The following is a 21,940-nucleotide window of genomic DNA, read 5'->3' on the forward strand; positions in this document are numbered from 1 at the left end:
TATCTACTGATGGGACCTTTATACCATTCAATACTGCCCACTGCATACAGTCTTAACATAGAGCCAGAAAAACAAGTATGAGCAAAAAAAAATCATTCCTTTAGACGCAGTTAAACATGTAAAAAGCCCTACAACATTTTCAATCCCAGTCTACCACATGCAACCTCTCCCTGAGACAAATTTCATCTACCTGATAAATTCCTCATTTTCCCTCCCAACTCAAGTCACACTCTTTCCAGAAAAATGCTTTTGAAGAGGCAATCTGTACCTTCCTAACTGACAGTCTTGCTATCAAAACTCAGCATGCTCTCTTTTCTAAACCACCACAATCACAACAGTTGTGTTGCGAAAGGCAAAACTTCACGTCTCATTCAGCACAATGTTGCTCCTCAGCACAGCAGAATCTCCCTATCTATTCAACATAGTTTCATTTCCTAACCCAACAAATTCTCTCCCAGGTGGCTGGCTTTGTTTGCACTACTGTCCTGTTCATGCTGAAAAAAAATAGGGCAATAAGCAGTTTAAAAAAAAAATTACCACTCACTTGCCTTCTGAGGCCCATCCAACTCTATTTTTGAACAGACCTTGAAATAAATGGCCATCAATTCTGCTTGAAACAGGCAGATGCCTGATTAAAATATTTAAATTTGGATCCTACACGGGTTGTAACGCTCAGGTACAATTTTCAGGAGTCACTGAGCATTCATGCTCCTTCTGGCCCTACGTAAATCTTCCAAGCCTAATACTTTTATGACCGCACCGCACCCCCCCCACCGCCACCAGAATTTCCTTCCCTACCCCTCTTTAAGCATGTACTTTCAGCTCATTTTTGTGAAGGAACTGCCAGATTTGCTGCCTTCTCCCAATTGGTAAGCTTCTGTCAGTTCTCATAAATCCCTGGTGATGTGTAGATGAAGCTTGACTATGAAAATACCATTGTCCAGCTGATTTGCACCATCGTTGAAACTCACCCGCAATTAGTTTAATTTAGCATTCAGGATAATCATGCTATCTCAACCATTAATACACTGACACAATGTCAGAACGACTTTGAGTGTAATCATGTCACAAGGTTTGATATGAAAACTTTTCTACCACGAAAAAGTATCAGGTTAAAAGCAGAAATAAGTAATCAGAAAAAAGCGCAGGAAAACACGAAAGCATTCATGGCATAATTTGACATGATGCATTCCATTGGAATACAATTGCTGTACAAGTGACAAATCTGGTATCATAACACACTTGTAATCGCGTTATGCATTATGTCACAGTTTATTCAGTGGGAATGCACCATGTAACACCTGGTTCTTGACAATGCAGTGCACTTTGATCTCACAATGGCTAACATTTAAATACCATTTTCTTATGAATTAGTCAGATTAAATATTCTTGTGTTACATCATGTAAAGAATCTAAGCATGTGAATCCATGGCAAAGTTTAGACATTGAACAAGGTTCTCTATTAACTGGACTACTGTTGATCAATTCCTGCACTAAATAAGTAATGTCTTTCTGACACAATAAATAAATGGCATATGTGATTATATTAAAACTACACCACATTCTTATTCTCATTCACGGTCACTCCTACTCCAATTGGTAGCTGTTCTGGTAAACATACCATATGGCATCTAATTAAGACCCAGAACTAGGTCGTTTTTTTTGCCCAGTCAGAAACTCTCATTTTCATTGGAACAGAGTCACAAGTGAGAAGTGGGGGTGACATATTTCAGTACTTTATTACCGAAGGTAACAACCAGTGCACAATGTCAAAACTAAAGAGCAACAGAATAGGGCACCAGGCATTGTTAAACTGAAAGTAGATCACACTCATGATCAATATCCAATTTAAAAAAAAACTTTCAAACTAAGTAAGACTATCCAGTTGTGAATTCCATGTAGGGATTGCCTGTTGTGTTTATGGGCTTGTGATCTGGCTATTGGATCAACCATTAAATAAAGTTTCTATTCTCTTTTTGTTAGTGATGAATGAAATTGGGGTTGAAAACATGTTTTGAAAACAGCTTACTTTACAGATGATTTCCTGGTTAGATGGAGCAACTCCATTAGTAACCTTTGACTTGTGCACAAGTTGAATGCTGCATGAAGCACACTGTGAACCTGTGGTATAGCCAGCAAATATATCCAACAGGGGCAAGGAAATTAAAACAAAATTTTAAATCTTAAAATGAAAGAAAGTAGAATGAAGGCCAAGTCTGACCTTTATAATGTAACATTGGAAGAGAATGAAACTTGTGAAAAAAACCAGATTTATTTCATTTCTTTAAGCATACAACTAAAGAAATGGCATCACACCAGTGTTGGTCTATTACTGGAGTTCCTTCATAAATGATAACAATCCCCTAAAAACATCACAGACATCTCATGGAAAGCTATGATGATCTTTCATCCAATATAAAATCTTCTAACACATTGTAAACTGTGCCAATATCACTTTATTCTATGAGTTCATTGTGAATTGTGCACACACTGTGACCTGCAAAGTACTGTTTAACTGCACCTAATTATTGTTTTGAGTTGCAACAGAATCACTAAAACCAACAGAATAAAGTCTATCTTCAAGGACAGCTCCTCACTTTCTCATAAAACATGAAGATGTTAAGGAAGGTGTTGCATTTCTCAGACAATTTATTATGCAACACAATAACCACAACAATTTGTTCAGGGAGAGAGAAAAATACGATGGGCTGAATTTTACCCTGATGGCAGGGTTCCTGGTGATAGGCTGGAAGGCAGGCGGTGATCCTGCCTTGGCTCTGTTTTGGGCCCCTGGACGATTTCCACAGCGGGCAGCCAATTAACTCTCTGCCATCAGGATCCCCATCCTTTCAGAATTGGGGATCCCACCTCCAAGAGCTGCCAGCCAATCCGAGGACTGGCAGCTCAGCAGTACTGCCAGCGCCACCGGGAGTGGTAGCTATTGATGGTACTACAGGAAGCCTAGGACCAAGACCAGTGCTGGAGCCCCGACCTCTGGTAAGTGTGGCAGGCTCATGGGGGCCAGTCCTGCAGGCCCCAGTGAGGTGGTTGGGTGAAGGTTGGTCACTGAGGGTGGGTGGGGTGGGGGGGGGGGGCGTTGTTGTTAGCGGAGGGGCGACCTCCATGGGCTACAGATTGCCTACAGATGAGGCCCCCCCCCCCAAACCAGCCTACAGGGAGGCTGCCTTGTTTTACTGGGCAAAGCCTGCTGCTGGTAAAACTTCAGCAGCAGTGGAAAGAGGCTCTTAAGTGGCCATTAACTGGTGTTGGAAAGGCAACAGGCACTACGCCCCCGTCTTCCAACACAATTTTATGGGACCCCCGCCTCCACCCCATCCCTAAGGGGCACATAAAATGCTGCCCTCTGTGTGCATCGAACAGTTGTGCTTAACAATAAAAATCTGAAAATTAATCTACAATAATTTGAGAAAAGTTGCATCATAGCCAGAGGGAAATACACGTTGGACCTGCTTTTACATTTTTCTTGGCACTATACAATGATTGCACTGGGAAATTACGGATCTTTTGACCCTATAACTAGTAACAAAAGTTTAGTTTTGCAGTTTTCATGCAGACTTTAAGTCTTTGCTGTGGGTACAATGACGGTCACAGACTAATTGATTTTATAGTCATGTTGCCTCATTTTCTTCTAGATTTTACTTATTTAAAAGGAATCAGCAAAAGGCTTATGTCCCAAATACTATTTCATAAAACTTTTTGAGGAACTTAAAACAAAGTATTAGATCTCTGATAAACAACTTTTTGTTCACCTAATTAACATCTTAGTGCAGCACAGTACCACTTACTGACTTCAAAATGTTGCTACCAAATATGGTGCAAAGCCACATAGCACCATTGGGAAAAGTGGTACAATCTCATGTTCTTTTATTTTCTTGACAACGAAAATTGTTATTAAAGTTCAGGGATAAAACTAGCAAATTCATCAAGTATGACATATCACCAACTCTGGCAAAACTAGAATGGTACAGGGTTTTTCTAAATTGTTCAACATCTAATGGTTTTGCTAAAGCATGCATCTTCAATGGCAGCCAAATCAGATATATAAAATATTGGATGAATTAATAGTATGCTGCGTGAATTTAGAGTGTAGTGCCAAGATTCTCCACTGTTGTGCCCAACTTTCTTGGAGAGTCAGAAACGCACTACAATTCAGAAAGTTTAAAAGGTAAATCTGAATGTTTGTATATTTGACAAAAAGATTGAAAGGTTGCCTGAGAAATGCCCATTTTGCCCAATTGAATGGCCATACAACTCTTAATAAGGTCTAGCTATGACATGCCCCATCCATTCCTGAATTTTCTATCTATTAGATACGGTCAGGGCAATGTTTAGGGTAACTTTTGCTAACTTCTACTTTAAAAAGAAGCAAAATGGTGCTAAATCTTCGTATAGCTTCCTATAAAAATTATATTATTTTTAAAATTTAATGATTGTATGATACATTACAACAAAGAAAAATGTTTTGGCTTGTATGAAAATGGCATTATACAGTAAGTAAAAATAGTTTTATCACAGTTTTAGTAAGATGTTTTGAGTTCATGTCATTGAAAGTACATCCTTCACATGTGCAGAATTAAAATAACACGCGTCTCCATCTAAGCTTTTATATGAATTATCAGTTGCTTCTGAAGCAGTAGACACCATATAACCGGTGTTTCTTATCTGGGAAGCCAGCGAAGCGCACGGCTGCCTCGGTTTCACTGCACCGCTTCCGGGGTCTGCTGATTGGATAGCGAACACTGCCATCGGCTAGCCAGCCTGCGTCACAGCGGTCGTAACCCTGCAACTTCCAAGCTGCATACATCTGGCCAACTTTAGCAATCCTTGATCCATCTTTAATACAGGCCTGTACAGCTTCACCATAGGTCAGCTTTCTAACGTGAATCAGATAGTAGAACCGCCCTAAGAGGAATTCAAAAATAGTAAATCAGTTAGAAGAATTCAGAGTTAGCTATTGACAAAATTGTTAACTGAAGCATTTTATGCAACTGTCAAAAAATGCATATTTTTAATCCATTAGAATAAAGTGATTTAATCTGATGATTATTAAACAGCAATTTAGCAAATGGATAAAGTAATACCTATTGCATTATTTTCTCAGAATGATATACTCTCATTTTAGTTTCTTTGAGTTCGTGATGCACATAATGTTCTTCAGTCTTTGCAACATTAAAGAAGCTATTCCTGATCCTTATATGGAATGGGCTGATCTATACACAGGAAACATATTCTGAGATCACATCGATGTAGAACAAAACCATGGGGGGAGTTTTATGCTCTCCGCCATGGCAGGTTTGGAGGTGGAAGAGCATATAATCGGGTGGGATGGTGGTGAGGGGACATTGAAGGATGGATGTTGAAGCAACAGAGGGGTTGCAGTGCTGATGATATGAAGAAATACAAACTACGAAGGAAGGCTGGAAAAGTTCTGCCCTCTCATGGCACTTTCAGAGTTCTTCCCATATCCTAGCCAACATTTTCCCCTCAACCAACATCACTAAATAAATCAGATTATCTGGTTATTATCATGTTGCTGCTTGTTGGATCTTGCTGTGCGCACATTTACTGCTGTGTTTCCTAGGTTACTACAGTGGCTACTTTCAAAGTACTTCAGTGCACCATGCGCTTTGGGACATGTTGAGATTGCGAAAGGCACTATATAAATGCAAAACTTTCTTTCTTTTCTTTTTTAGAAACATCTTTGTCACTCTTCTCTGAATTTTCACCAATGCCTTGGTGCTATTTTGCAGGTAGAGCACCCAAAACTATATTGCAATATTGCAAATGTAGCCTCACCAGTGACCTACACAAGGTTAGGATGATTAATGGGTAATATTACAAGTCTGCAGTGCTGGCAGAGAGCCTTGCATACTCGGCTGAGTTTTATGAGGCCCCCGGAAATGGGCTAGGAGGCAGGGGGAACATAGGATTGTGACAGAAGGCGAGGGTGGAGGGCCCTTCCTGTCGTTCCACAATTTAGTTGGGGTGGAATAGGCCGAAGACGGCCTTCCCACCCAGAGGGCAATTGAGGCCCTTAAGAGGCCTGTTAACAGCCACTTAAGAGTCTCTTCCTGCCATCGCTGGGATTTAACCAGTGGCGGGGGCGAGGGCAGGGGGGGGTGGGGAGGGGTCTCCGCCATGTGGGGAGGTCACCCAGTAAAACAAGGTGACCTCCCTGTGAGTTTGCAGGGGACGGTGCCATCCTCCGTTGGCAATCTTTGGCCTACAGAGGGTCCCTTGCCAACAAAAAACTCACCTCATTGGACCATCCTTCCCCTGTACTAAATGTCATCCCCCATCATCGCCAGGGCCCACCAGACCTGCCCAGGCAACCCCGCCTCACTTACATGGGGCCTGGCTATCCATCACTGGGCCTGGGTCCAAGTCCTCTGCAGTATTGGCAGTGGCCACCGCTCCTGCTGCTGATACTGCTGAGCTGCCGGCTCTGTAATTGGCCAGCAGTTCTTGGAGCTGGGATCTCCACCTTTAAAGGGATGGGGATCCCGGTGCTGGGCTGTTATTTGCCTGGTCACGGTAGAATCTCACCAGGGGGGTGAGGTGGAGGGGAAGGAGGTGCACCACAAAATTCAACCCCAGTGCACATCAGAAATTCAACTCTGGGCTGCTGTGATTTTCTAACTAATCATTTTCATGATGCCCCATGGTGATAATGCATTCACATATTTTATGATCTATTGTGCTGTCACCTTGCCACTCGTGAGGAACTTCTGGTGTGTGGTGTTCATCCATTAAGGGCTAGCATCCACACTTGTCAGTTGTCTAATCGGCAACTTGTGTCTATTCTTCATGGACGGGAGGGAAACAAAATCTCCAGGAGGTCAAGGTGGTTCCAAGGTGACACAATGGAAATTCAAAACCAAGTCAATCCTCTGTGGCAGATTCAGAATTTAAATGCATGAACCAGGCACAGACAGGCTTGCAGTATTCTAGGCCACAGTTAATAATTGACCAAGCAGTAGTAGACTACCTCATCAATGGAGTGTTGTATGTTTAGTTCATCTAGCTAGGAGAGATTACAGGGTCTTCGGTAAGTTTTAACAATAATTAGTTTGTGACATATTAAAGAACTATATGCAGTTTCACAGAAGTACGTCTAACTCCACAGAAACCATGTTACTTCTCTTTAAAATAAAAGCAAAAAACTGCGGATGCTGGAAATCTGAAATAAAAACATCAAGTGCAGGAAATACTCAGGTCTGGCAGCATCTGTGGAAAGACGAGTAGAGTTAACATTTCAGCTCTGTGACCTTTCATCAGAAAAATCAACATGAAAGGTCACTGACCTGAAACATTAACTCGGTTTCTCCGTCCACAGTTGCTGCCAGACCTGCTGAGTATTTCTTGCTTCTTTTCTCTTCAAGTCTCTCTCTCATGTCATCTTGCATCACAACCCTCGCACAACATTTCTCCCAAGTCTTTGTCCATATATTTTTTTTGTACAATTCATTTTTACTTCTACATACTACCCCATCTCCCCCTCAAATCTGACACAGATTCAATCTGTCAGGAGGCTCAACAACTCTCCCTGATCGTGTTGTTAGACTCAGAAGATCAGACGTTTTTCTCTGAACTCTTGTTTCTTGACTTGGACGGCCTTTATTGAGGTTTTTAGTATCCAATGCTTTCTGAATTACAGGTTCATTCAAATGTATGACTGATTTGATGTCTTTCATGAATAGAAATAAATATTTCTCCTGTTTCTTCTTATTTAGTACATCGTTCAGAAGGTACTATAAGATCTCTGTTGATTATCATCTCTCTGGATGATTACTCCTTCTCTGCCTTTGGTCTCGTACCCATAGCCTTTCTTTTTCCATCAACTTGGGGAGGTTACTGGTACGATATCTCCTTTTATCGAAAACAACAAGCTTATCACTATAAGACTTTTTTCTGTCTTGAACTCTGATAATCCTGGACTTCTAGCCCTGGAAGTAATTTTTTGGGTAGGTTGGGAAGTTGTGTTTTGAGCATCAACAGTTCTGATGGTGCTAATCCACATTGCACTTGCTTCATTAGTAGGTGTGGTAACTTTTCAGGTGTTTAAAGATATACAGGTTTAGCATCTTTTTGCTAAGGAATACCATATTCGGCCTTAAGTCTTCCTAGACCATTAAATAATTTCAGAAAGTCTTTTTGGAAGTGACTCCTGGATTCTTGCTGCTTAACTCCGTCCACTTTCCTGCTAAGATTAGGATCTATACAAGCTCTTTTACATGAGAAAATTCTTGATTCTGTAGAACATAGTATTTCCAATAGCTGCTTTCCTTTCTACTGGAGTGTTGCTTGTACCTTTGACTTGACTTTCAGTTCAATCCCTTCTGGACCATGTAATTGAGTTTCTGTCTGTTGCAGGCAATGCATTGATAACCACGATTCACGGTCTAATAAAACTGTTATACATGCTCCAGTGCCTAGTTTAAAGTTTGTGATATGTCCATTGCCATATATATCTGCAGTCCAGAATACATTAGGGTCATTTATCTCACTTTTCTGCTAGAACCGCCTTGCTAACATCTGGGGGCCTTGTGCCAAAGTTGGGAGAGCTGTCCTACAGACTAGTCAAGCAGCAGCCTGACATAGTCACACTCACGGAATCATATCTTATGGACAATGTCCCAGACACTCCCATCACCATCCCTGGGCATGTCCTGTCCAACCAGGACAGACCCACCAGAGGCGGCGGCACAGTGGTATACAGTCAGGAGGGAGTTGCACTGGGAGCCCTCAACATCGACTCTGGACCCCATGAAGTCTCATGGCATCAGGTCAAAAATGGGCAAGGAAACTTCCTGCTGATTACCACCTACCACCACCACCCCCACCACCCCCCGCTGATGAGTCAGTACTCCTGCATGTTGAACACCACTTGGAGGAAGCACTGAGGGTGGCAAGGGTGCAGAACGTCCTCTGGGTGCGGGGCTTCATCACCAAGAGTGGCTCGGTAGCACCATTACTGACCGAGCCCTAAAGGATATAGATGCTAGACTGGGTCTGCGGCAGGCGGTGAGGGAACCAACAAGAGGGAACAATGTACTTGACCTCATCCTAACCAATCTGCTTGTCGCAGATGCATCTTTCCATGACAGTATTGGTAGGAGTGACCATCTCACAGTCCTTGTGGAGACAAAGTCCTGTCTTCAGTTTGAGGATACCCTCCATCGTGTTGTGTAGCACTACCACCATGTTAAATGGGATAGATTTTGAACAGGTCTAGCAACACAAAACTAGGCATCCATGAGCTGCTGTGGGCCATCAACAGCAGCAGAATTGTATTCAACCACAATCTGTAACCTCATGGCTCGGCATATCTCCCACTGTACCATTACCATCAAGCCGGGGATCAACTCTGGTTCAAACAGTGCAGGAGGGCATGCCGTAGCAGCACCAGGCATACCTCAAAATGAGGTGTCTACCTGGTGAAGCTACACCACAGGACTAATTGCGTGACAAACAGCAGAAGCAGCATGCAGTAGACAGAGCTAAGCGATCCCATAACCAACGGATCAGATCTAAGCTCTGCAGTCCTGCCACATCCAATACTGAATGGTGGTGGACAATTAAACAACTCACTGGAGGAGTTAGCTCCACAAATGTCCCATCCGCAATGATGGGGGAGCCCAGCACATCAGTGAAAATGATGAGGCTGCAGCATTTGCCACAATCTTCAGCCAGAAGTGTCGAGTGGATGATCCATCTCGGCCTCTTCCTGAAGTCCAACATCATAGATGCCTGTTTTCAACCAATTTGATTCACTCCACGTAATATCAAGAAATGGCTGAAGGCACTGGATATTGCAAAAGCTATGGGCCCTGACAACATTCCGACAATAATACTGAAGACCTGTACTCCAGAACTTGCCACGCCCCAGCCAAGATGTTCCAGTACAGCTACAATACTGGCATCTACCCAGGTATGTCCTGTACACAAGGAGCAGGACAAATCCCAGCCAGCCAATTACTGCCCCATCGGTCTACTTTCAATCATCAGTAAAGTGATGGAAGGTGTTGTCAACAGTGTTATCAAGTGGTACTTGCTTAGCAAAAACCTGCTCACTGATGCTGAGTTTGGGTTCCACTAGGGCCACTCAGCTCCTGATCTCATTACAGCCTTGGTTCAAACATGGACAAAAACAGCTGAACTCCAAGAGGTGAGTTGAGAGTTACAGCCCTTGACATCGAGGCAGCATTTGACTGAGCATGACATCAAGGAACCCAGCAAAACTGGAGTCAATGGGAATCAGGGGGAAAACTCTCCACTGGTTGGAGTCATACCAAGCGCAAAGGGGGGAGGCGGTGGCGTAGTGGTATTGTCACTGGACTAGAAATCCAGAGACCCAGGGTATTGCTCTGGGGACATGGGTTCAAATCCCATCATAGCAGAAGGTAGAATTTGAATTCAATCGATAAATCTGGAATTAAAAGCTAGTCTAATGATGACCATGAAACCATTGTCGATTGTTGTAAAAACCCATCTGGTTCACTAATGTCCTTCAGGGAAGGAAATCTGCCTACATGTGACTCCAGACCCACAGCAATGTGGTTGACTCTTACATGCTCTCTGAAATGGCCTAGCAAGCCACTCAGTTGTATCTAACCATTACAAACTCAATAAAAAGGAATGAAACTGGATGGACCAGCCAGCATCAACCTAGGCACTGGAAATGACAACGGCAAACCCAGCCCTGTCGACCCTGCAAAGTCCTCCTTACTAACATCTGGGGGATTGTGCCAAAGTTGGGAGAGCTGTCCCACAGACTAGTCAAGCAACAGCCTGACATAGTCATACTCACGGAATCATACCTTACAGACAATGTCCCGACACCACCATCACCATCCCTGGGTATGTCCTGTCCCACTGGCAGGACAGACCCAGTAGAGGTGGTGGGACAGTGGAATACAATAGGGAGGGAGTTGCCCTGGGTGTCCTCAGGATTGACTCCGTACCCCATGAAGTCTCATGGCATCAGGTCAAACATGGGCAAGGAAACCTCCTGCTCATTACCACCTACCGCCCTCCCTCAGCTGATGAGTCAGTATTCCTCCATGTTGAACACCACTTGGAGGAAGCATTATGGGTGGCAAGGGTGCAGAATGAACTCTGGGTGGGGGACTTCAATGTCCATCAACAAGAGTGGCTCGGTAGCACCACTACTGACCGAGCCCTAAAGGACATAACTGCTAGACTGGGTCTGCGGCAGGTGGTGAGGGAACCAACAAGAGGGAAAAACATACTTGATCTCGTCCTCACCAATCTGCCTGCCGCAGATGCAGCTGTCCGTGACCACCGCACAATCCTTGTGGAGATGAAGTCCCGCCTTCACATTGAGGATACTGTCCATCGTGTTGTGTGGCACTATCACTGTGCTAAATGGGATAGATTTCGAACAGATCTATCAATGCAAAACTGGGCATCCATGAGGTACTGTGGACCATCAGCAGCAGAACTGTACTCAACTACAATCTGTAACCTCATGACCCAGCATATCCCCCACTCTATCATTACCATCAAGCCAGGAGACCAACCTGTTTCAATGAAGAGTGCAGGAGGGCATGCCAGGAGCAGCATCAGGCATACCTAAAACAGAGGTGTCAACCTGATGAAGCTACAACAGAGGACTACTTGTGTGCCAAACTGCGTAAGCAGCATGCAATAGACAGAGCTAAGCGATCCCAAAACCAACGGATCAGATCTAAGCTCTGCAGTCCTGCCACATCCAGCCGTGAATGGTGGTGGACAATTAAACAACTAACTGGAGTAGGTGGCTCCACAAATATCCCCATCCTCAATGAAGGGGGAGCCCAGCACATTAGTGCGAAAGATAAGGCTGAAGTATTTGCAACAATCTTCAGCCAGTAGTGCCTAGTTGATAATCTATCTCGGCCTCTTCCTGAAGTCCCCAGTGTCACAGATGCCAGATTTCAGCCAATTTGATTCACCCCGCGTGATATCAAGAAACGACTGAAGGCACTGGATACTGCAAAGGCCCTGACAATATTTCGGCAATAATACTGAAGACCTGAGCTCCAGAACTTGCCGCACCCCTAGCCAAGCTGTTCCAGTATAGCTGCAACATTGGCATCTACCCGGCAATGTGGAAAATTGCCCAAATGCCCTGTACACAAAAAGCAGGACAAGTTCAACCCAGCCAATTATGGCCCCATCAGTCTACTCTCAATCATCAGTAAAGTGATGGAAGGTGTCATCAACAGTGCTATCAAACAGCACTTGCTTAGCAATAACCTGCTCAGTGACACTCAGTTTGGGTTCTGCCAAGGCCACTCAGCTCCTGCCCACATCACAGCCTTGGTTCAAACATGGGCAAAAGAGCTGAGCTGAACTCAAGAGGTCAGGAGAGAGTGACTGCCCTTGACATCAAGGCAGCATTTAACCGAGTATGGCATCAAGGAGCCCCAGCAAAACTGGCGTCAATGGGAATCGGGGGAAACTCTCCGCTGGTTGGAGTCATACCTAGAGCAAAGGAAGATGATTGTGATTTTAGATTTTTTAGATTTAGAGATACAGCACTGAAACAGGCCCTTCGGCCCACCGTGTCTGTGCCAACCATTAACCACCCATTTATACTAATCCTACACTAATCCCATATTCCTACCACATCCTCACCTGTCCCTATATTCCCCTACCACCTACCTATACTAGGGGCAATTTATAATGGCCAATTTACCTATCAACCTGCAAGTCTTTTGGCTGTGGGAGGAAACCAGAGCACCCGGAGGAAACCCACGCAGACACAGGAAGAACTTGCAAACTCCACACAGGCAGTACCCAGAATTGAACCCGGGTCGCTGGAGCTGTGAGGCTGCGGTGCTAACCACTGCACCGCCCCACTTTGTCGAAAGCCTTCTGACAGTCCAAATAAACCACATCCACTGGCTCCACCTCTACTAGTTACATCCTCGAAGAATTCTAGTAGATTTGTCAAGCATGATTTCCCTTTCACAAATCTATGCTGACTCTCTCCGATTCTACCACTGTTCCCCAAGTGCTCTGCTGTAAAATCTTTGATAATGGACTCTAGAATTTTGCCCACTCTGACGTCAGGCTGACTGGTCTATAATTCCCTGCTTTCTCTCTACCTCCCTTTTTAAATAGTGGGGTTACACTGGCTACCCTCCAATCTGTAGGAACTGTTCCAGAGTCTATAGAATCTTGGAAGTTGACCACCAATGCATCCACTATTTCGAGGGCCACTTCCTTAAGTACTCTGGGATGCAGACCATCAGGCCCTGAGGATTTATCAGCCTTCAATCCCATCAATTTCCCCAACACCATTTCTCTACTAATACTGATTTCTTTCAGTTCCTGTCTCTCACTAAGCCCTGTGTTCCCCAACATTTCTGGTATGATATTTGTGTCCTCCGTTGTGAAGACAGAACCAAAGTATGCATTTAGTTGGTCAGCCATTTTTTTATTCCCCATAATAAATTCCCCTGTTTCTGATTGTAAGGGACCTACATTTGTCTTCACCAATCTTTTTCTCTTCACATACCTATAGAAACTTTTACAGCCAGTTTTTATGTTCCCCGCAAGCTTGCTCTCATACTCTATTTTCCCCTTCTTACTCAATCCCTTGGTCCTCCTTTGCTGAATTCTAAACTGCTCCCAATCCTCAGGTCTATTGTTTTTCCTGGCAAATTTATATGCCACTTCCTTGGATCTAATGCTATCTCTAATTTCCCTTGTCAGCCATGGTTTGGCTACCTTTCCCATTTTACTTTTCTTGGAGATCAATCATCTCAGCTCCAGGACATCAGTGCAGGAGTTCCTCAGGGTAGTGTCCTAGGCTAAACCAGCTTCAGCTGCTTCATCAATGACCTTCCTTCAATCATAAGGCCAGAAATGGGGATGTTCCCTGATCATTGCACAATGTTCAGCACCATTCGCTACTCCTCAGATACTGAAGCAGTCCATGTAGAAATGCAATGACACCTGGACAATATCCAGGCTTGGGCTGATAAGTGGCAAGTAACATTCGCGCCACACAAGTGTCGGGCAATGACTCTCTCAAACAGAGAATCTAACCATCTCCCCTTGACATTCAATGGCATTATGATCACTGAATCTCCCACTATCAACATCCTGGGAGTTATCATTGACCAGAGACTGAAGTGGAGTAGCCATATAAATACCATGGCTACAACAACAGGTCAGAGGCTGGGTCTCCTGCAGCGTGTAACTCACCTCCTGACTCCCCAAAGCCTGTCCACCATCAATAATTCACAAGTTAGGAGTGTGATGGAATACTCTCCACTTGCCTGGATGGATGCAGCTCCAACCCTCAACAAGTTCAACACCATCCAGGACAAAGCAGTCCACTTGATTGGTACCCCATCCTCAAACATTAATTCCCTTCACCATCGACGCACAGTTGCAGCAGTGTGTGTCATCTATAAACTACACTGTAGCAACGCACCAAGGCTCCTTAGACAGCAACTTCCAAACCCACGACCTCTGCCACTTAGAAGGACAAGGGCAGCAGATCCATTGGAACACCACATACTGCAAATTCCCCTCCAAGCCATACACCACTATGACATGGAACTATATCCCCGTTCCTTCACTGTCGCTGGGTCAAAATCTTGGCACTCGCTTCCTAACAGCAATATGGGTGCATCTACCCCACATGGACTGCAGCGGTTCAAGAAGGCGGCTCACCACCACCTTCTCAGGGCAATTAGGGATGGGCAATAAATGCTGTCCTAGCCAGTGATACCCACATCCCATGAACAAATAAAAAAACCCTGTTTAGGTAGAGGTTTTACTTTGGCACATCTTCCCAAAATGGCCAACTTTCTTGCAGTGAAAGCATTTTGCTTTGTTTGCAGGATCCTGTTTGTGCCTGAGGGTCTTTTTGCCACCACAGTACAGGCAGGGTTTTTATGGTGTCTTGCACATTGACTCCCAAGTCTACCTCCTTTTCTTGTGCTTCTTTTACAGCCTTGTGCTTAAGGAACTGTACAGTCACTGGAGGTTTCCTGAAGCAGGTTTTTCTTCACCTCTCAGGATTGCTCTGCTCTGCTCATGGACCTCTGCTTGTCTCACCAGCTGTGTTACATTTTCTAGGGTGAGGTCTTCTTTAGACTGCAATAAATCTGATAGTGATTCATCAGTGATACCCACTACAATGTGGTCTCATATTAATTCTGCTTTTAGATCTCCATATTTGCATCCTTCAACTAGCCTGTAGAGGCCATTCTAAAAGCATCTATTGGTTCACCTGGTTTCTGGACCATTCTGTTGAACTTGGCCCTTTCTCAAATCTTGTTGCTCCTCAGGTTGAAATAATTTTCAAAGGCTTTTAAGACTTCAAATTTATCTGATGTCTCATTAATACCTTGTCTTGCAATATCATCTGCTATTGCTCCTATGGAATAAAGTAATGTGTTGACTTGTTCTGCTTCAGATTCTGTCTAATTTTGAAGGAATTCTATACCTCAAAAATCTTTTTCTCCAAAGTGACCAGTTTTGAGTTTGATATGGTCCTTCCATGTGTGAAAACCACTCTGGCAGTGTAAATTTAAGATCCATGGTTTTTCCAAGCTTTCTAGGTAGTTTACTTGCTGTTCTAAATTTGCCTTCCAGTACTGCGGTCACTATCTTTCCCTGGGGAATCTCTGCTAGACTAGGTATGTATTTCTTGAACACATCTTTCAGTGTTATTTCAATAATCTCTTCACTCCCTTCCCCTGGAGTATCGAGTATTTGCAGTCGCCTTTTTGTTGTGCTGCCTCATGTTCACCACATGTAATGGGGCTGACCTAGGATCCTTTGATCTAGTTTTCCCCGAGCTACCTGCCAAGTGTGCCATCAAAATCAATTTTTTTACCCTTTAAGGGCTGCTCACCAGATCCTCAACCATTGCTTGGTTCTCCGACTCAAAGTATTGGATCACTGGACCGGGATTTATTTTCCCCATAGACCACCACGCTTCTGTGGTGCCGTCTGCATGCTTCTGCAAGCCAACTCCCCAACTCCGTGTCTCCATTTTGTCCATGGAGCAGCCCTAGAGTTTCTCATAGCCACTTCGAGTTCTGCAGTTTTGGCACCACTTTTTTCAGGTCTAACTTTCCAACCTTCTTTAAAGTTGTTTTTCAAAGTTTTCTAGGTCCTTCACAGCTGCTGTGATGTTGTATGGCAAGAATCACTGCTGTTCACCATGTTGTATGTTTGGTTTGTCTAGTTAGCAGTGAATACTGAGTCTTCAGTAATTTTAACAATAACTAGTTCTTGACATATTGAAGAACTATATACAGCTTTACAGAAGTATGTCTAATGTCACTGAAGCCATGCTGCTTTGCATCTTCAAGTCTCCCTCTTATGTCATCTCTTATATCACAGTGGGAGATATTCCTCACTGTCCCAGGCATTAACCCTTTCAAACCATTACACTACATGGAGCCTGCAGAATTCGATTGGTGACTAGAGCTGGTATTCTTCTCAGGCTTTTCTAAATAATTCTGTAAGTCATTGTGCTTAAGGACAGGGCAGTTCGAATGGGACAAGCAGAGCTCTAGGATGCACATTAGGTCAATAAATTACAGTAGGATTAGTATGCATTCCAAGATGCATCTGCCTCAGAGTTCTGCTGCAGACCCGGGGCCAGGGGAGGTCTGTTTATTTGCATGGGAATGGTGGGCTGGTTTGCCACTAGGGGCACATATAAGGCCCTCAACATGCCACATATTGTGACACAACTTATTAGTTCTGGGGGTGGGGGGGGTGGGGTGCGAGGTCCTCCCCCTTTGGGAAAGAACTTTGAAACATCCCAGCTGTCCCCTTACAGCAATTGTACAAAAAAATTGTAATCACTCGTGTTCTGGAGTTAAACAAAGGTAATTACATAGACATCAGGACAGATTTGACCCTAGTGGACTGGGCAGGAAGACTAAAAGGTAGGACCAGTTGATGAGCAATGATAGATGTTTAAGGAGATATTCAAATCCTCCCAACTAAAATATATTCCAGATAGAAAGATTGTAAGAGGGGGAAAAAGCATCCATGGCTAAGCAAAGAAGTTAAGGGTAACATAAAGACAAAAACTAAGGCATATCATATTGCAAAGGCCAGTGGAGGCTGGAAGATTGGGAACATTTTAAAGATCAACAAAGGGCTACGAAAAAAGTAATAAAAATAGAAAAGGTAAATTATGAAAGAAAACTAGCGCAAAATATAAAAACAGATAGCAAAAGGTTCTATAATTATATAAAAGGGAAGAGAGTAGCTAAAGTGAACGTTGGTCCCTTGGAGGATGAGACTGGGGAGTTAATGGCGGAGACACTAAATCAGTATTTTGCCTCAGTTTTCATGGTGGAGGACACTAGTACCATCCCAATAGTAACAAATAATAGAGGTTATAGAAAGGGAGGAACTTAGAACAATCATCATCACTAGGAAAAAAGTACAGAGCAAACTATTGGGATTGAAGGCAGACAAGTCCCCAGGGCCTGCTGGCCTACATCCTAGGGTCTTAAAGGAAGTGGCAGCAGAGATAGTGGGTCCATTGGTTATAATATTCCAAAATTCCCTGGATGCGGGAAAGGTTCCAGTGGATTGGAAAAATGCTAATATAAAGCCCTTATTCAAAAAAGGAGGGAGACAGAAAGTAGGAAACTATAGACCAGTTAGTTTAACATCTGTCGTTGGGAAATTGTTAGAATCCATTATTAAGGAAGTAATAACAGGACATTTAGAAAGTCAAAACGCAATCCATCAGAGTCAGCATGGTTTTATGAAGGGTAAATAGTGTTTGACTAATTTGCTAGTGTTCTTTAAAGATGTAACAAGTAAAGTGGATAATGGGCATCCTGTCGATGTAGTTTATCTGGACTTCCAGAAGGCATTTGATAAGGTGCCACACAAAAGGTTAATACACAAGGTAAGATCACATGAGGTTAGGGGCAATTTATTAGCTTGGATAGAGGATTGGCTAACCAACCGAAAACAGAGTCGGGATAAATGGGTCCTTTTCTGGTTGGCAAGAAGTTACTAGTGGGGTGCCACAGGGTTCGGTCCTCGGGCCCCACCTATTTACAATCTATATTAATGACTTGGATGCAGAGATAGAAACTACTATAGCCAAATTTGCAGATGACACTAAAATAAGTGGGATAGTAAGCTGCAATAAAGAAATAAGAAATTTACAAATGGATATGGATAGGTTAAGTGAATGGGACAAAATTTGGCAGATGGACTTTAACATGGATAAGTGTGAGGTTATCTATTTTGGTCGGAAGAATAGAAAGGCAAATTATTATCTAAATGGAGAGAAACTTCAGAGTGCTTCGGTGCAGAGGGACCTGGGTGTCCTCGTGCATGAATCGCAGAAAACTAGTTTGCAGCTGTAGCAGGTAATAAGGAAGGCAAATGGAATTGTGGCATTTATTGCTAAACGAATATAGAGTATAAAAGTAGGGAAGTGTTGCCGCAACTGTACAAGGCATTAGTGAGACTGCACCTGCAGTATTGTGTACAGTTTTGGTCCCCTTACCTGAGGGGGGGATGTAGTTGCATTGGAGGCAGTTCAGAGGAGGTTCACTAGATTGATTCCAGAGACGAGGGGTTTGTCTTATGAAGAGAGATTGAGTAGTTTAGGCCCTTACTCTCTGGAGTTTAGAAGAATGAGAGGAGATCTAACATAAAGATGATTAAGGGGATTGACAAAGTAGATGTAGAGAGGATGTTTCCTCTGGTGAGACAATCTAGGACGAGAAGTCATAGTTTTACGATAAGGGGTAGCAGATTTAAAACAGAGATGAGGAGAAATTACTTCTCTCCAAGGATTGTGAGTTTGTGGAATTCACTACCCCAGAGTGTGGTGGATGCTGGGACATTGAGTAAATTTGAGGAGATAGACAGATTTTTAATTAGTAAAGGGTTGAAGGGTTATGGAGAACGGGCAGGAAAGTGGAGTTGAGGCCGAGATGAGATCAGCCATAATCATATTGAATGGTGGAGCAGGCTCAAGGGGCTGAATTGCCTACTCCTGCTCCTAGTTCTTATGTTCTTAATCACAGCCTGGATCTATGGGTGAGAATTGCTCTTGCTCTGACAGCCAGATAAGTGGGGAACTCCCAGCACTGGGAGTCCCTCCCTTTGTTCCCCCTCAGGCTTGTGCTTTCTAAAGGACAGATGGATGTTCCATACTTTAAAAGCTCTGCAGAATCCCTGATGTAAGGAGGAGACACAGTGTAATCAGATCCCGGCCCAAATGTAAAATTGTGTCAGAAAGCCCTTGCATTTTCAGCTCAACTAATTTTAATAGAATCTTACATCTACCAATTAATGTGACAGATCTTCCTCTGTGCAATTTTGAGAAGTTCTAGTTCATTAATGACAATGGCAGAAAACCAATCACAACACTTCCTATAATTATGTTGCTTTCATACTTACCATGCAGTGATGAAAATGTGGTTAATCTAACTGTCTGGAATGCACATTTGAAGCATTACAAATAGCTGGAAAACCCAATTTAGTGCTTAATTTTGGATGTTCTAGTAGACATCATGGAGACATTTGTTCACACACAGAAAGCTGAACTAATATATTTCAATGTAAAAATCATCATCCTGTCCTCATATGTGGATGATTGAGTTATATGGAGATGCATTTATTGTTAATTAATGATTATTGTGCACTTCCTAAAAATACACAGTGAGAAATGAATGGATATATATCCATGTGTAACAAAAACTCTTGGGATAGGGTACTTTTGTGGCCTCATCCTTCCTAAAGCTGTCACTGATTGTTGCTAAACCACAATCATTTCCAGATCTTGTTCTTCCTTGTTCTTTCCCTGTCCAAGGTTGGACTTTAACAAGGGCTTTAGGGATAGAAATTGTATGTGTTATGCATGTTTTCCAAGGTCAATGGCATATTCCCACCAGTACAAACTGGATTCAAGTCTGATCTTACATTTCATTGATTGATCACATTTATTAAATGGCAAAATGGACGATCACAAATTGTGAAGTGTGCATTGATATTCAAGATCAACACACCTTGAGGAATTTCTGATTACTTTTCGCTGCCTTTGATCTTACTAGAAAGCATATTTGAAAATCTTCTGAATTATCTAATTCCTTACATTATGTCTGCAATATTGTATTTAGGTTAATTAGCATTAAATATGTAAATCTTGTATTAATAAGTGTATATTAGCTTTTGCTTTTAAAACAAAACAAAGGTGACCGCGGTGACTGCAACAACTACCGTGGAATCTCCCTGCTCAGCATAGTGGGGAAAGTCTTTGCTTGAGTCGCTCTAAACAGGCTCCAGAAGCTGGCCGAGCGCTTCTACCCTGAGACACAGTGTGGCTTTCGTGCAGAGAGATCGACCGTTGACATGCTGTTCTCCCTTCGTCAGATACAGGAGAAATGCTGCGAACAACAGATGCCCCTCTACATTGCTTTCATTGATCTCACCAAAGCCTTTGACCTCGTCAGCAGACGTGGTCTCTTCAGACGACTAGAAAAGATTGGATGTTCACCAAAGCTACTCAGTATCATCACCTCATTCCATGACAATATGAAAGGCACAATTCAACATGGTGGCACCTCATCAGACCCCTTTCCTATCCTGAGTGGCGTGAAACCCACAAGCCAAAAGACTTGCAGGTTGATAGGTAAATTGGCCATTATAAATTGTCACTAGTATAGGTAGGTGGTAGGGAAATATAGGGACAGGTGGGGATGTTTGGTAGGAATATGGGATTAGTGTAGGATTAGTATAAATGGGTGGTTGATGGTCGGCACAGACTCGGTGGGCCGAAGGGCCTGTTTCAGTGCTGTATCTCTAATCTAATCTAATCTAAAATCTAATCTAATCTAATCTAAACAGGGCTGTGTTCTCGCACCCACACTTTTTGGGATTTTCTTCTCCCTGCTGCTTTCACATGCGTTCAAGTCTTCTGAAGAAGGAATTTTCCTCCACACAAGATCAGGGGGCAGGTTGTTCAACCTTGCCCGTCTAAGAGCGAAGTCCAAAGTACAGAAAGTCCTCATCAGGGAACTCCTCTTTGCTGACGATGCTGCTTTAACATCTCACACTGAAGAGTGTCTACAGAGTCTCATCAACAGGTTTGCGGCTGCCTGCAACGAATTTGGCCTAACCATCAGCCTCAAGAAAACGAACATCATGGGGCAGGACGTCAGAAATGCTCCATCCATCAATATTGGCGACCACGCTCTGGAAGTGGTTCAAGAGTTCACCTACCTAGGCTCAACTATCACCAGTAACCTGACTCTAGATGCAGAAATCAACAAGTGCATGGGAAAGGCTTCCACTGCTATGTCCAGACTGGCCAAGAGAGTGTGGGAAAATGGCGCACTGACACGGAACAGAAAAGTCCGAGTGCATCAAGCCTGTGTCCTCAGTACCTTGCTCTATGGCAGCGAGGCCTGGACAACGTATGTCAGCCAAGAGCGACGTCTCAATTCATTCCATCTTCGCTGCCTCCGGAGAATCCTTGGCATCAGGTGGCAGGACCGGATCTCCAACACAGAAGTCCTCGAGGCGACCAACATCCCCAGCTTATACACACTACTGAGTCAGCGGCACTTGAGATGGCTTGGCCATGTGAGCCGCATGGAAGATGGCAGGATCCCCAAAGACACATTGTACAGCGAGCTCGCCACTGGTATCAGACCCACCGGCTGTCCATGTCTCCGCTTTAAAGACATCTGCAAACGCGACATGAAGTCCTGTGACATTGATCACAAGTCATGGGAGTCAGTTGCCAGCGTTCCCCAGAGCTGGGGGGCAGCCATAAAGACGGGGCTAAACTGTGGCGAGTCGAAGAGACTTAGCAGTTGGCAGGAAAAAAGACAAAAGAGCAAGGGGAGAGCCAACTGTATAACAGCCCCGACAAACAAATTTTTCTGCA

At 43.6% G+C, this 21,940-nt stretch overlaps 1 protein-coding gene across 1 annotated transcript in view; it reads right to left on the reverse strand.

Annotated features, from left to right (window-relative positions):
- Positions 1 to 802: 802 nt before the first annotated feature.
- Positions 803 to 21,940, reverse strand: part of LOC137368680 (hyaluronan and proteoglycan link protein 1-like) — a 143,524-nt gene continuing 122,386 nt past the window's right edge. Inside the window, exon 5 of the mRNA XM_068028828.1 lies at positions 803 to 4,923. Coding sequence (XP_067884929.1) covers positions 4,637 to 4,923 — 287 coding nt within the window. The 3' untranslated portion in view covers positions 803 to 4,636. The remainder of the gene's footprint in view (positions 4,924 to 21,940) is intronic.

This window comes from Heterodontus francisci, chromosome 4 (genome assembly GCF_036365525.1).
Source record: "Heterodontus francisci isolate sHetFra1 chromosome 4, sHetFra1.hap1, whole genome shotgun sequence".
Lineage (NCBI taxonomy): Eukaryota > Metazoa > Chordata > Chondrichthyes > Heterodontiformes > Heterodontidae > Heterodontus > Heterodontus francisci.